Raw genomic sequence first — 16,194 nt, 5'->3', positions numbered from 1 at the left:
TCAAGAGGATTGATTTTATATAATCCCGTACCTGTTACTTCCCTGGACTTCAGCTGTCCACGTTACCCACGTTGCAATGCTTTTCATTTTCCCTGTCGGTCTCTCGTAGGAAGGATCCGATTTGGATTCTGATTCTGATTCTGATGTCGTTCTCTAGTCAAACCTAATTATTTATTAGTTAATCTCACGGTTATAAATTTTAAACTGACTCAATAAATTAATTCAGTATATTTGTAACTCGAACATAAAATTAAACTAATTTTTTTATTAAATTAAATAAAGATAACTCATAAAAATTAAATGATCTAGTGATCAAACTATTGATTCATTAATCTAATAATCTGATTAATTTAAAATTTTTTAAATTAATTTTTTTTAAATAATGGTATTAATATTTTAATATTTAACATTTATATTTAATTAATAAATAAGATGTTATATATACCCTTATAGATTTAAAAAATCAAAACTTCAAAATTCAAGTCATTTCTAACATAAAATTAGAGAAAATTTTGTTGTCGCTAGATCACTAGTTTATTTTATCATTAGCCTTTTTTTTTTTTTTAACCCCTATATTACCTTGCTATCTTCCTGCTTTCTGTCTCTCCCTCTTTCCTTATTTTACATATCTCCTATGTGATCTCTCCATGTCCCCTCATCTCTCTCTCTCTCTCTCTCTCTCTCTCTCTCTCTCTCTCTCTCCCTTTTCTCTAGCGCTCTCTTTGCGCATTTTAAAATACAATTCAATATGTTGCCTTAGGCAAAGACGATAATAAGTTGAAAAACTGCCAAGCAGTATCATCTTATTTAAGTTTGATTCTGATTATTTGAATTATTTAAATTTATTTTAAATTTAATTAAAATTTATTCTTAATTACTCAAATTTATACTCAAATTTATCTTATTATTATTATATAAAGAATATCTAAACTCATTTAATTTTATTAATTTTTTTTACGTGTGTGGCATGTTGTTTTATCGATTGTATAAATTTATGGTTTAAATTTTTTTTATATAATTTTTCATATATTATATAATATATAAAAATTCTATTAAGTTTTAGAGTTTTTTTTTAATTTCCTTTATTTAATTTTATGAATTTTTTATTACTTAAAATATATTATTTTTAATATTAAATTTATTATGTATTTTTTATTAATAGAGAAAAAAATTACATGTATTTGTAAATTATAGAAATGAAGAATTTATATTATTAACTATAGAAATTCTTATACATATAATATTTAATTACAAGGAAAAAAATTACATGAATTTGCTAATAAAGGAAAATTTTGAAAAATATATATTATTAAGTATAAAGTTATTAAAAATTCTTAAGATTTTAGTTTAATTAATTTTAAATTAATTAAATGATAACATAATGATGTAATTAATAAAAATAATATGTATAATAAATTTTATTATATATTTTTGTTTATACAAATATAATTCCTCATCATTGATCATATAGTTTAAAAAATTGATGAGATGACCATTTTACAATTAAATTTATAGCTTTTAACCTTACATTAAATATTAAAGAAATTCACTTACCAATTCAAATAAAAATGGTTAATAGAATATAATTTAAATTTAAATAGAAAACTAACCAAATCAATCAAATTAATTTTTTTTTATAATAATAATAATTTATATTATTTTTTAGCTAATTACTAATTTATCATTGCACATGCACCAATTAATTTTTTTTGTTAAAATTAATTATATTTTTATCTATAATATAATTATTTTTAATTTATTTAGTAATTATTTAATTAAAATTAATATTAATAAATTTACTAATACTTAAATTTTATTTTCTTTTGTAAAATATATTTTATTTTGATAATAGTTACTGTTGAATAAATTATTAAAATTTAATTTAATTATAAAATATATAAAATAAATTAAAAATTAAATAAAAATAAATGATAATGAAAATATTCTAATACAAAAGTTGCAAAAAAAATATGGATTCTTGAAGTTTTTATTTCTTTTTCTTTATTCTTAAGTTTTAATTATTTAAAAAATATTTAAATATTTAATAGATAAATATTTTGAAAATTAATTTTTTTATATAAAGTATGAAATATTATTTTTAAGTCCAACATTAGTCGAAAACAAAGTTAAAATTTACATATCATAGAAATTCACATATATGTAAGTAAAAAGCACATTAAAATCTCGTACATTAAATATATTTAATAATTTCTTTAGTTTAGGAGCTTTGGCCAAGTAAAAGTAAGAAATTTAAATTTATATAAATTTTAAAGTTAATTTAGATAATAAAAAATAAAATAATTAAATATTCATAAAATTTCATTAAAATTTAATATTAGTGTGGATAAATATATTATTTAAATAATAGATGACGTGATTATATTTAGTTAGGTATATTGAAATTTGTAGTTAAAGCTTAACTTTTATAACACTCGCATTTCAATCCAAATTAGATATATTTTTTTTTAAATATAAAACTTACGATAGAATGTGAATTTATATTTCTTAATTAATTATTTTTATAAAATTCATATTTTTTTAAACTTCCATACGAAATTCTTTTAGAAAACATGAATTTTTATTTTAATATAATTAACTCTTTCTTATAAAATTTTATTTTAAATTAATTAGAATGATTATAATATACTATAATCATGAATTATGAATAAGCATATATAGCTAGTACTAATAGGATTTCTCACATATATGAAATTCCTTTTTAGAATAAAATTTTAGGATTAAAATTAAAATTTATATATTTCATATATTGTAACATAGTAATAAATTTTATTAATTAATTAAAAATAAGCCTTTATAACAATTTTATTTTGTAAATTATATATATATATGTTTTAAATTTCCATGTGAATTGTTTTTTAAAAAACATAAAAAAACATAAATTTTTATTTTAATTAGCTCTTATAAAATTTAATTTTGAATGAAGTAGAAGTTAAATAAAAGTAGGTTAAAAAATTTAAGGGTCTGTTTGGTTTAACCGTTGAATACAGCTGATAACTGTTAGCTAATAGCTATTACTATTAGTAGATAGCTGATGATAGCTGATTTATGTTAAGTGTTTGGTAAAACTATATTTAGTTGTTACTGTTGATATATAAAATAACTAATAAGAGGATATATCATATAATTTATTTTATTATTAAAATAAATATAAAATTATAAATTTATTATGTTATAGGATTTATATTAAGTGTTTGATAAAACTATGTTTAACTGTTGTTGTTGATATATGAAATGACTAATATGGGTATATATCATATAATTTATTTTATTATTGAAATAAATATAAAATTATAAATTTATTATGTTATATTATTTATTTTATTATTTAAATTAAATATATAATTATTAAATTAATATATTATATCATTTATTATATTATTAAAATAAATATATAATTATTAATCTATTATATTATATTATTTATTTTATTATTAAATTAAGAAAATAATTATTTTTTTAAAATAATTAAATAACTTTAAAAATATAGATAAAATAATAAAATAATTATTATTGTTGATAAAGAAAAAACTTATAATTAATTTTAAGTTTTTTGATATAAATAAATATTTTATATTTTATGTTATTAATAAAAAATATTTTAATAAAGTTAAATGTATTAATTAAAATGTTAAAATTATAAATAAAAAAATAAATGTATTAATAATAATAATTTTCGAGTTAAATAAAAAGAGATAACGTGATCAAAATAAAAAATAAAACTAAATTAGCTATTAGTTTATGAGAAACAGCTCTAAAAATAGAGTTGATATAAATTTCAGCTAATGAGTAACATATCAGTTACTCATCAGCTATCAGCTTTATTTTTTTAAACTTATCAAACACTCTAATTTATCTATTTGAGTGTCTATCAGCTACTAGTTACACCCAGTAAATGAACCAAACACCTCTAAATTTATAATAACACTAAAACTAATTTAAATAATAAAAAACTATATAATTATTAATTGTAAATAATATAAATAATAAAGGGTATTTTGGGTAAACCTAAATATTCTCCCTCTCCCTTCCCACATTTATATATTATATAAATATATTTTAATTAAAAACTCTACATAAAAAATTATTTTATTAACAATTTATATTTTAAAAATTTAATAATTTCATAAAATATTTCAATTTTATATAAAATAAAACATATAAAATTTATAAATATTATTATAAAATACTTATATTTTATATTTAATTAAATATTTATATAAACAGATTTCGATAATAAATACTCAATATGTAAAATTTAAACTCGATCCAAACTTATCATGAGTATTAAATTTTAAATCCAATTATATACTAATAAATCTAATTGAATTGGATTGGATTGGGTATCTACAAAAATCTAACCCATTACCATCCCTAATCTTAGCTAGGATGGGTGAAGCTCAATTTTCATGTGCCATTAGCCATAGTATTTAAAGTATGATGATATCTTCTCCCCTATTTTTTTTTTGAGACCGATTTTCTTCGAGTCTTTTTTACAAGATTATTGAAGTTGTTACCCAAAAAAATATTTTTTAAATATATTAGAGAGTATTAAAAATATTAAAAATTAAATCAATAAATTATACTTTTCTAATAAAAACAACAGTTCATCGATTTTATTTGGAGTTTATTCTCTTGTTATCCCCTTCAAACAAAAGTAGCATTCATAGTCATAGAAACGAGTTAGCTTAGGAATGGTCGCAAGTAGAAACAAATAAACCCAGTGAAATTGTGGATGTAGAAGTCCCTTCTTCGCCCACATTCCGCTCTCTCCCCATAATCATATCTTAAAGTTATTTCCTAGCACAAGTCCATCCTTCTGGGCTGGCTATGAGATCTCAACCCCAGGTTTGACAAATTCTCTGCCACCATTCTGAAAATTGATGTCGTTGCACACTCAGGTGCGACTTGTTGCTCTCTTCTTGGCCTAGTTGATTGCCAGATACTTGCATCATGCACTTTCGTAGGAGGCAGTACTCAATGTGGATTATAATATCGGAGTTCATGTTTTCAAAGGGATTGTGTAGAGGGGGAGCAATAGGAAGCTCGTTGCCGCCATCTCCTCTCACGTAGAATTAGCGTTGATCGACTCTTTGAGCTCAAGAAATGCAACCTAGACATGTTTGATATGACGTATCAAAGTTATAATGTAATCATGATCATATTACATATTTAATTACGTTGGTTGGTAATATAAAAAAATTTGACAATTAGGTAACCTAATTAATAATACTTAAAATAACATAATAATCATTACATGTAAAAATGGATATAATCATAATTAATTTATTTTATTTTTTTTATTTATTGTCAATAATATCACCAATACCACTAACTAACTGCTATTACTACTACCACTACTCTTACTCTACACCACTACCACCACCACCACCACCATCACCAACCTATTACCACCATCACTTGACCACTATTATCACTACTTAGCTATCATCATCTCTATCACCATCTAGCCACTACCTCCTTTTGCCGCTACCACTAACATTTAATTACCGTTATTGCCACAACTATCACCACTTAGTCATCACTATCACACGATTATCAATCACTATGACTATTACCTTTTATTTTTAACATTATAAATAAATTAAATATAAAATACATTACACTATTCATATTTTTATTTTACAACCAAACAAAGTAATTTAATGACATTTAAATTATATTACATAATTGATTAAATTGTATTGCATTATAGTTTACCAAAAGTAACCTTAGCACACAAGATTCCCCACAGATACCAATATCAAATTACCATAATCAAATCAATGGATTCCACACAACCACAACCAGAACAGGGAGAGGAGAGACTGAGAAGGCAAAGGAATTGGAGGCAAGGGAGAGTAATCAGGTCAAAAAGAGCTAGGGATTTGAAGAAGGGTAATTTAGTCTTTTAATAATAGACTAAAGATTGATGAGTCTCATATTTATGCCCATTATCTGGATCCCTTGTAATTATAATAAGATTGATTTAATTACTTCACTAAAAAAAGTATTTATTTCAGTAAGGCTAGATAATTGATAATCAAAACAAGAGTAGTTGTGTTGTAACTGTGTAGTTCAGTAACAGGAAAAAAGAGAGGCTGGGTAATTTCCTTTATAGCCATTACAATTGCAAGCTTATTGCATGTCCTTTGCCTCAGAACACATTGTTTTCTATTTTAGAGACATTTTCTGGAGAGTAATCAGGTCAAAAAGAGCGCTCTTGTGGTGGTTGTTGTGGTCTGGTTGAGGTTCCATGTGGGGCGTGCTTAGGACAGAGCTTTCGGGCTTTCACATCGGTTGTGGAAGTATGCGTGAGTGAGTTTATAGACATGTGCTAAGGCTCTACCCAGTCAACAATTGCCTAGGTGTGAGTGTTGATACAATAATTTCTATACTCTCACGTGTATATTTCTCTCCGTCACAAAAAATCAGGTCAAAAAGAGGTAGAGATTTGAAGAAGGGTAATTTGGTCTTTTAATAATAGACTAAAGATTGATGAGTCTCGTATTTATGCCCATTATCTGGATCCCTTGTAATTATAATAAGATTGATTTAATTACTTCACTCAAAAAAGTATTTATTTCAGTAAGGCTAGATAATTGATAATCAAAACAAGAGTAATTGTATTGTAACTGTGTAGTTCAGTAAGGAAAAGAGAGAGGCTGGGTAATTTCTTTTATAGCCATTACAATTGCAAGCTTATTGCATGTCCTTTGCCTCAGAACACATTGTTTTCTATTTTAGAGACATTTCCTGACATGGTTAATCCCTTCATATTTCTCTGAAAATTTTTGCAGGAAGATCACTTTTTTCTTTTCTTTCTCTTGTTTTAAATCATCAGAAAATGAGAAAGATTCATTGAACAAAGAATTGCCTAACGCATATTCATGATCATCCATGAATGAACATGTCAAGAGAACTCTTCTTCCTCTTTTTTCTTCACTTTTTTTTTTTCTCTTTCTTGAGACCGAATTGCATTGACATCAACGAAAGAATTCTGCCTAGGCACCGGCAAGGAACTCGGGGCCTTGGGATGATATGTTGAGATTCTGTTTCCTTTGCCATCGTAAATTACAGCTTCATCTTCATCTGGTACTCTACACTTTTCTCCTAATATGATAGTCTTCATCCACACCGAATCCTCATGTTTCAGTTTCCCTTTCTTCTTTTGATTGTTTTTGTCCACTCGGTCTTTTCTTGCCATCGACATGCTTCTAGGCATTCTCAAGCTCATATTCTTGCCAAGGTTTCGCGTTGATGCAGACTTGATCAGGAAATTATTCCAAGAGAATGCCTCTCTTAATTGCTTTGCTGGTGGCAATGGAAGTTCTTTTCTTTGTGGGGCTTCGTTCTCCTTACTATCTTGTGATTCTACTGCTGCTTGTTGAGGTGCAGCCTTCGCTGTTTCCATTGACGTTGTTGTTGGTGGGGTTGGCTGTGGTGATGGTGAAGTACTTAAATTAAAATCCTGTGGCCCTTTGTATGAAGGAGCTTCTGATGATTTGGGCTCTGATCTTTTTCGAAATCGAACACCACATAAAGTGGTGGATATAGCAATTGCCGCAGCCATGCATGCAAGGAGAAGAGAGAAGGAAATTGTTTGATGAAAAGAAGGTGATAGATCATCAGCTAAAGGGATTTTTCTTCCCATAACTGATGATAAAAAGTCTATAATCTGCCCTTCTTTTTTTTTAATTTATTTCTGTGGTGTTAAATTATCTAAATGGATTGTTCGTACTGATATGGTGGCTGATAAGTGGTGGTGGGTCGAGTAAATATGGAGGAAATGAGAAGGGTGGTGCTGGGCTTTTTTGTATCCGAAAACAGATTGCTTGTAATTAGGACTTGAAAGGGAAGGAAGCAGATTTACAATTTGGACTGCTCTATCTGGTCCAATATAGTAAATCCCTTGGTTGACGGTTAAATCAGTTACATTTTGAAAATCCTAAAAATATCAAAGCATTATATGTTTTCAGCTGAAAAATATCAGATTCCAAGATCATATCAGGATTGATATCAATTTCCAGAGCTTTTCTAGGTATCTTCAGTTAGCACTGCATAAAATCCATTTGAAAAAGCCTCTGTTTTTTATTTGCTTGTTGGTTTTGTTCAACTTATTATCAATAAACGTTGATTGGATGTGTATAGGGAAACAAATGATTGCAAACAAAACAGGGGTTTGCAAAGCCATGAGAGTAAAACATAATGATTGAAAGCTAATCATGATCTATTAACTTATGCAGAAAATGAACATTAAAATTAGGGGTGAGTGCGTGAGTTTGGACTTGGAGTGAGCTCAGTCCATCTAAAATGTGGGTAATTTGTCCTATATATCACTCGCATATGTTTGAAAGGGACAGATACCTAGAGGACCATTGTCGAAAGGGACAGCTATCAATACATAAAGGCACTAATCCATTTAGCCTCTCTTCTATAAGCTTATAAAATTTAAATATTATTTTTAAATTTTGCTAATTCTGAATTTATTTATGATTCGTAATTCTTGTATAGCATTTTTTTTTAAACATGAACTTTAACTTTTTTTTAGAAATATTGTATTTATAATTTCAAGAATTTAAATTTCCTTCAATTATACTATTCGATCATTTTCCAATGAAATTGGCTGATTGGAGCTTGTTGACATCCAAAAAGAGTTCACTAACTGAAAAAAATGCTTACACAGACAATTATTTAAAAAAAAAAATGTGTAAAGCAACATAGTTTTAGAAGCTAGGAACCCTCTCCTTTCGTCTGTCCTCCTTTCTTTGCTTGCGAATAGTCTTGAGATCCTGAGAGGTTTTGGATGGATGCCATGTGTGATTCAACAAGTGTTGGGTGGTACGCTACAGCCACTATCTGATCTTCACTATCTGACCTTTGGGTATACTCGTACAATCGCCTGGGAACTCCTACGACCTCTTCGGGAGCTGTTTATATGTTGGGCAATGTTATCTGCAAGGCTATAGATGGTTAGAGTCAAGTGGGGCTTCTTTACTTTGCACTCCAATGGTTAAGTTAGTTGGATAGCAAAGAAGGTTATGAAAGGAAATATGAGAGGAGACAATGTTAAGGTGAGGATAAATGGGTTCAAGAATATTCTATATTTAGTACTTGCAGAATTTATATATCATCTCTCGACTAATAGGGCTTAGCCATGTGTCTTATTAGAGCAAGTTCGTCATTTATGAGAGGTTTAGACCTTAAGAAAGGAGAAATTATATGTTGACTCGGGTATGCCAACTAGGATTTCCTAGTTAGTATGGCAACCCAATCAAATTTTAACATATGTATTATTTAAATTAAAATTAAAAAAAAAAATTATCAAAATCTAATTGGACACGTGAAAACATTAAAAATAATAAATTATATTTTATGCAGTTAAAGAATCATCAAAGTTCACGTTTTAAGTTTCCCACTACAGTTAAAAGTTTACACAATTAAAAAATCATCAAAATTTTCACTACAATTAAAAGTTCTTTAAAAAAAAAACTACAGTATCAAAGACTAAAGAGGATCAAAGAGGACCAAAGAGAAAATCTTAAAGAACAAATAAAAAAATAGGTATGTTTTTTATTGCTAGAATAATTATCTATTTTTTTTACATAAAAATACAAAATATGCAAATTTCTTTTTGGTGAAAAGCGGCTGAATAAGTTTACTTTCTTTATTTATTTTTTTAAATTTTATCAGTACTTATGGTCACAAATTTCTATAATTTTTTTTAAAGAACTTCTAATTGTAGTAAAAATTTTGATGATTCTTTAACTGTGTAAACTTTTAATTATAGTAAAAAATTTAAAATGTGAACTTTGATGATTCTTTAACTGCATAAAATATAATTTATTATTTTTAATGTTTTCACGTGTCCAATTAAATTTTGATAACTTTCTTTTTTTTAATTTTAATTTAAATAATACACATGCTAAAGTTTGATTGGGTTGCCATACCAACTAGGAAATCCTAATTGGTATAGCCGGGTCAGCATATAATTTCCCGAAAGGAGAAATTATATGTTGACTCGGGTATGCCAACTAGGATTTCCTAGTTGGTATGGCAACCCAATCAAATTTTAACATATGTATTATTTAAATTAAAATTAAAAAAAAAGTTATCAAAATCTAATTGGACACGTGAAAACATTAAAAATAATAAATTATATTTTATGCAGTTAAAGAATCATCAAAGTTCACGTTTTAAGTTTCCCACTACAGTTAAAAGTTTACACAATTAAAAAATCATCAAAATTTTCACTACAATTAGAAGTTCTTTAAAAAAAAAAACTACAGTATCAAAGACTAAAGAGGATCAAAGAGGACCAAAGAGAAAATCTTAAAGAACAAATAAAAAAATAGGTATGTTTTTTATTGCTAGAATAATTATCTATTTTTTTTACATAAAAATACAAAATATGCAAATTTCTTTTTGGTGAAAAGCGGCTGAATAAGTTTACTTTCTTTATTTATTTTTTTAAATTTTATCAGTACTTATGGTCACAAATTTCTATAATTTTTTTTAAAGAACTTCTAATTGTAGTAAAAATTTTGATGATTCTTTAATTGTGTAAACTTTTAATTATAGTAAAAAATTTAAAATGTGAACTTTGATGATTCTTTAACTGCATAAAATATAATTTATTATTTTTAATGTTTTCACGGGTCCAATTAAATTTTTATAACTTGGTTTTTTTAATTTTAATTTAAATAATACACATGCTAAAGTTTGATTGGGTTGCCATACCATCTAGGAAATACTAATTGGTATAGGCGGGTAAGCATATAATTTCCCGAAAGGAGAAATTATATGTTGACTCGGGTATGCCAACTAGGATTTCCTCGTTGGTATATAACAACAATCAAATTTTAACATATGTATTATTTAAATTAAAATTAAAAAAAAAGTTATCAAAATCTAATTGGACACGTGAAAACATTAAAAATAATAAATTATATTTTATGCAGTTAAAGAATCATCAAAGTTCACGTTTTAAGTTTCCCACTACAGTTAAAAGTTTACACAATTAAAAAATCATCAAAATTTTCACTACAATTAGAAGTTCTTTAAAAAAAAAAACTACAGTATCAAAGACTAAAGAGGATCAAAGAGGACCAAAGAGAAAATCTTAAAGAACAAATAAAAAAATAGGTATGTTTTTTATTGCTAGAATAATTATCTATTTTTTTTACATAAAAATACAAAATATGCAAATTTCTTTTTGGTGAAAAGCGGCTGAACAAGTTTACTTTCTTTATTTATTTTTTTAAATTTTATCAGTACTTATGGTCACAATTTTCTATAATTTTTTTTTATTTCTTATTAGATTGTTCATGTTACAATTATTTGTAATTTCAATTTTTTTAAATCAATACTGTATTGCTTGCCGGAATAAGTTTCTAGCTATTTTTTTTTTTATTTTTTTGATATTTTCTAATGACAATTGCAAAAAGTATACATTTTTTTTATTTATTTAGTTGAATAAGTTGCTAGAACAATCTTATTTTTTTTAGTTTTTATTTTTATTTTTATTGCTGCTTTCTAATTACAAGTTTATAGATAATGTTAAACAAGCACATAAAAAAAAAAAAGTAAATCCTTTTGCTTATATTGCAATGGCTTTAAATGTGAATGTGCTCAATTTGCAGGATTATTTATTGTTAAAATTGAAATTGGAAAAAGGTTGTGATATTGAATTGGAGAAATTGGTACAATGACAGATTCCAACAATTATGAAAAAGGTATAATTAAAAAGTTATTTTAAATTGTCATTTTTTATTATAATAAATTACTTAAATATTCAATTTTTTAATTATTATATTGATGTATTGTAATTTTTTATTATAGTTATATCCCTTGAAGATGATGAAGCACTGAAAAATATGGATGTTGACAATGAGACTCCATATATTAGTGGAAGTGAAAAAGATATCAACGCTCTGATGAACACAGTGGTTTGCAATGAAGGTGAGGCATATAAGCTATATAATGATTATGCTATTGGAGTTGGTTTTAGTATTAGGAGAGGAACTACTAGATATCATGCTGGCACAAGGGATATTTCACAAAAGGAGTATTATTGTTCAAGTGAAGGTTTTAGTAAAGAAGTTAAACTTTATGAAAAAAGATACCATAATAGATTTAAAACAAGAACTGGTTGTCAAGCTATGGTCCGTTTTACAATTGTAGATGGCATGTGGAAGGTCACAAAGTTTATATCAGACCATAACCATGAACTTGCATCGCCTAGTGAAATTCATCTCTTGAGCTCTAATAGGGAGTTAACTGCTTCCAAAGCCAGTGTCATAAACTCAATGATCAATGCAGACATAAGTACCAAGCATGTTTATGCTTATTGTCTAAAGAAGTTAGGGGAAGTGAGTGTGTTGGTTTCACCAAAAGAGATTGCTATAACTATGTTAATAAGCAAAAGATGGTTTTGATTGAAGCAGGTGATTCTTAAAGTTTAATAAATCATTTCAAACATAGAATGAGTGGTGATGCGATGCATGTGTACACAGTTCAAGTTGATCAGGAGAATAGAATGACAAATTTTTTTTGGTAAGATGGGAGATCAAGAATTGATTATGATTGTTTTGGTGATGTGGTTGTTTTTGACACCACTTATCGCACAAATAGATATAATTTAATTTGTGCGCCATTTGTTGGGGTTAATCACCATTGGCAAAATTGCATGTTTGGTTGTGCATTCTTGCTAGATGAAACTACAGATTCCTTTATATGGCTATTTACCTCATTCTTAGAATCAATGGGAGGGAAAGCACCAAAAACAATCATCACTGATCAAGATCAAGCAATATCCAATGCTATTGCTAAAGTGTTTTCTAATACTAAACATCAGTCATGTTTATGGCATATTTCAAAGAATGCTCCTTCTCATTTGGGTAGTTATAATTCAAATCCTGAATTTCGTAGGCTTTTCTATAAATGTTTACAAGGTTTTGAAACAGAAGCTGAATTCCAAGCAACATGGGATAGAATGATGGATGAATTTAGTGGTCCTAGAAACCATAAATGGTTAAATAATTTATATAAAATTCGTGAAAAGCGGTGTATGGCTTTGAACAATGATGTATTTTCAGGTGGATTTAAATCCTCTCAAAGAAGTGAAAGCACAAATAATGTATTGAATGGTATTGCAAACAAATCAATTTCACTTACAAAATTTGTGCTTTCAATTGAGGATGTAGTGGCAAGGTGGCGTTCTGAAGAAGCAAGTGAAGATTATAATTGTAAAAAAGGTTTGCCTTCTCTTGCCATTAGGAATAGTAGCATTTTGAATCATGCAGCAAGGGTTTATACTAATAAAATTTTCAAGTTATTTCAGAATGAGTTGCTTAATGGGATTGCAACAAATTGGTTAGAAACTGCTTGTCATGATAATGTTTACTCTTTTGAACTAGTGGGAGAGGGGGGAAACTCAAGGACAAGAACTGTGCATTTTAATGCTTGTACTATGGATATTAGTTGCACCTATAAGAAATTTCAGTCTATGGGATTATTGTGTTCACATGCATTAAAAATTTTTGTTGTCAAGAATGTGACCAAGATACCAGATAATTATATTTTAAGGAGATGGACTAAAGATGCAAAAGAAAAGGATGGTTGAATATGTGCAAGGAGAATCTCATGCAAATGATGAGGAGACTGCAACCATTTTTCATAATAATTTGATGAAGCTTTCTTATGATATTATAATGAGAAGCCAAGGAAATGAAGCTACTAGACAATTTTGTCGAAATGCACTTCGGAAATTGGACATTGATATTAACAGGGAGCTAACAAGACTTCAATTAAGTGAAAATAATGCAACAATAGATAATCAGATTATTGATTCATTTAATGAAGATGATGAGGGTGATCCTATTTTAGATCCTCCACGAGTTAAGCGGAAGAGTGTTTCAAATGCAAGATTAAAGGGTCATTTTGAAAAGAGAAAGACCAAAGCCAGAAAAGAATAAAAAAATTCAGGTATTTAATATATTTAATATTTTTTAAATTAAAATGTTGCATATAATTTTTTCTTAATTGCTTCATTGTGTAATGTAGGAAAAATCATGCAATTAAATGTTAAATAGTCTTCACAAATTGGTAGTGAGATATCTTCACAGTAAGCCTGTATTGTTCCTACAAATATGGGCATAGAATGTTTTAGTCAACATGATTTCCAACAACATACCAAGCCTATGTGCAAGCAATTTGAAAGAATGCCAATCCACACAGTCATGTCAATTCAAAATAGAATGAATAGTTTTCCATCTCAAATGTATTTGTCTATGCCATCTCAATTGCCTATGCAAACACAAATGGCTACTACTATGCCATTTCAGGTATAACTAGTTAAACACTTTTATTTATTGTTAAGATAATTCATAAATTGATTTGTATACTAACAAAAAGTATGACATTTGTTTTGAAGGCACACAGAGTTAATTGCAACATTAATAATAATGTGCCATATACATGCATGTTACAAGTCATGGAATCAACATCACATTTAGATCAAGTAAAGTAAAAGTGCAAATAGTTTATATTTATTTCAATACAATCAGAATATCCAATTTTAAGTAAATTAATTATTATCATTATTTTATAGGGATCGAGTTCTAACATTTAAAAGAAACAATGAATTTTTCATATGCTTGAAGAGTGTAGATTCCATGGTAAATAAATTATCACTCTATTATTATTATTATTATTATTATTATTATTATTATTATTATTATTGCCTTATTGTTTTTTTTTAATATGTTTTTACAGGCAGCATTCTAGTTGGTGGAAGAGAAGTTTTTCTCAAGCATCATATTACTTTCTTTAGTTTAGGATGCTAGACATTTTATTTATTAAAAAGTGTGTATTTATCATTGAAGGATTATGGGTTTTATCATTTATTCAACAGGTATTTATTATTGTTATAGTTTACATATTGTGTTTGCTTGTATGAGATTTAATTGTGATTTTATTGCATTTACATTGGAGATAGGGCATTTTATTTATTTAAGTCACAATGCTATATAATACTATTAGTTTTAGTGTTTTACATGCGTCTTGTAGTTCAAAAGAAGCGAAATGAGATATGACGTAAAAATAAAAAAATAAACTTGATTTTAATTTAAAGCATAACGCAATAAAGGAGTTGTAAAGTGCATCAACTTGTTGTTTTTAGTGCTAAAATGCAAAAGAAAATATAAGAAAGATGATACAAAAGATTAAATTCCATGTGTTCAAACCGCAAAGCGAGCAACCTGTCATGACTAGCTTATTTGACAGCTTTTCACCATAAAGAAATTTGTATATTTTGTATTTCTATGTAAAAAAAAAAGAAATTTATATGTTTTGTATTTGTATTAAAAAAAAAGAAATTTGTATTTTTTTATTTCTATGTAAAAAAAATAGAAAATTATTCTAGCAGTAAAAAACATACCTATTTTTTTATTTGTTCTTTTAGATTTTCTCTTTGGTCTTCTTTGATACTGCATTTTTTTTTAAAGAACTTCTAATTGTAGTAAAAATTTTGATGATTCTTTAATTGTGTAAACTTTTAATTATAGTAAAAAATTTAAAATGTGAACTTTGATGATTCTTTAACTGCATAAAATATAATTTATTATTTTTAATGTTTTCACGTGTCCAATAAAATTTTGATAACTTTCTTTTTTTTTAATTTTAATTTAAATAATACACATGCTAAAGTTTGATTGGGTTGCCATACCAACTAGGAAATCCTAATTGGTATAGCCGGGTCAGCATATAATTTCCCCTAAGGAAGTCTTATTTGTTATATACCCATTTGAGGTGATAGTCACCGTCAAATTTTGATTTCCGTATCATAGGATATGCTCTTTAGGGTAACCATGTAAGGGTATAAGGGTTTATAGAGTTCCAGGGCAAAAAAACGTATGTAATCAACTATTTAATTTTCCTGTCAATTTGGGATGACTTGATATATAAGTGGATAATTTTATAGATATTAGGGTACTCATATATATATATATATATATATATATATATATATATATATATATATATATATATATAAAGTAAAGAGGTATTCACAAGAAAATGACACGTGATATTTTTTTTGAAAAGTTTGTCATGTGTCATCTTCCATAAATACACTTTTTTATACTAATTATTATTTTATTTTTTTATTTTTTTTAA

General features: G+C 26.6%; 1 protein-coding gene across 1 annotated transcript; it reads left to right on the top strand.

Annotated features, from left to right (window-relative positions):
* Positions 1 to 12,781: 12,781 nt before the first annotated feature.
* LOC131170205 (protein FAR-RED IMPAIRED RESPONSE 1-like) lies at positions 12,782 to 13,642 on the top strand. The gene has a single exon (XM_058129277.1). It carries the CDS (start codon positions 12,782 to 12,784, stop codon positions 13,640 to 13,642), a length of 861 nt encoding a protein of 286 aa, XP_057985260.1.
* Positions 13,643 to 16,194: the final 2,552 nt, after the last annotated feature.

Source organism: Hevea brasiliensis, chromosome 11 (assembly GCF_030052815.1).
Source record: "Hevea brasiliensis isolate MT/VB/25A 57/8 chromosome 11, ASM3005281v1, whole genome shotgun sequence".
Classification (NCBI taxonomy): domain Eukaryota; kingdom Viridiplantae; phylum Streptophyta; class Magnoliopsida; order Malpighiales; family Euphorbiaceae; genus Hevea; species Hevea brasiliensis.
The sequence above is the reverse complement of the archived record's forward strand: the minus strand, read 5'-3'. Positions and strand labels throughout refer to the sequence as shown.

Bases quoted from the DNA above. Each gene is read 5' to 3' on its own strand.
- LOC131170205 (XM_058129277.1), top strand. From the start codon at position 12,782: ATGGGAGGGAAAGCACCAAAAACAATCATCACTGATCAAGATCAAGCA.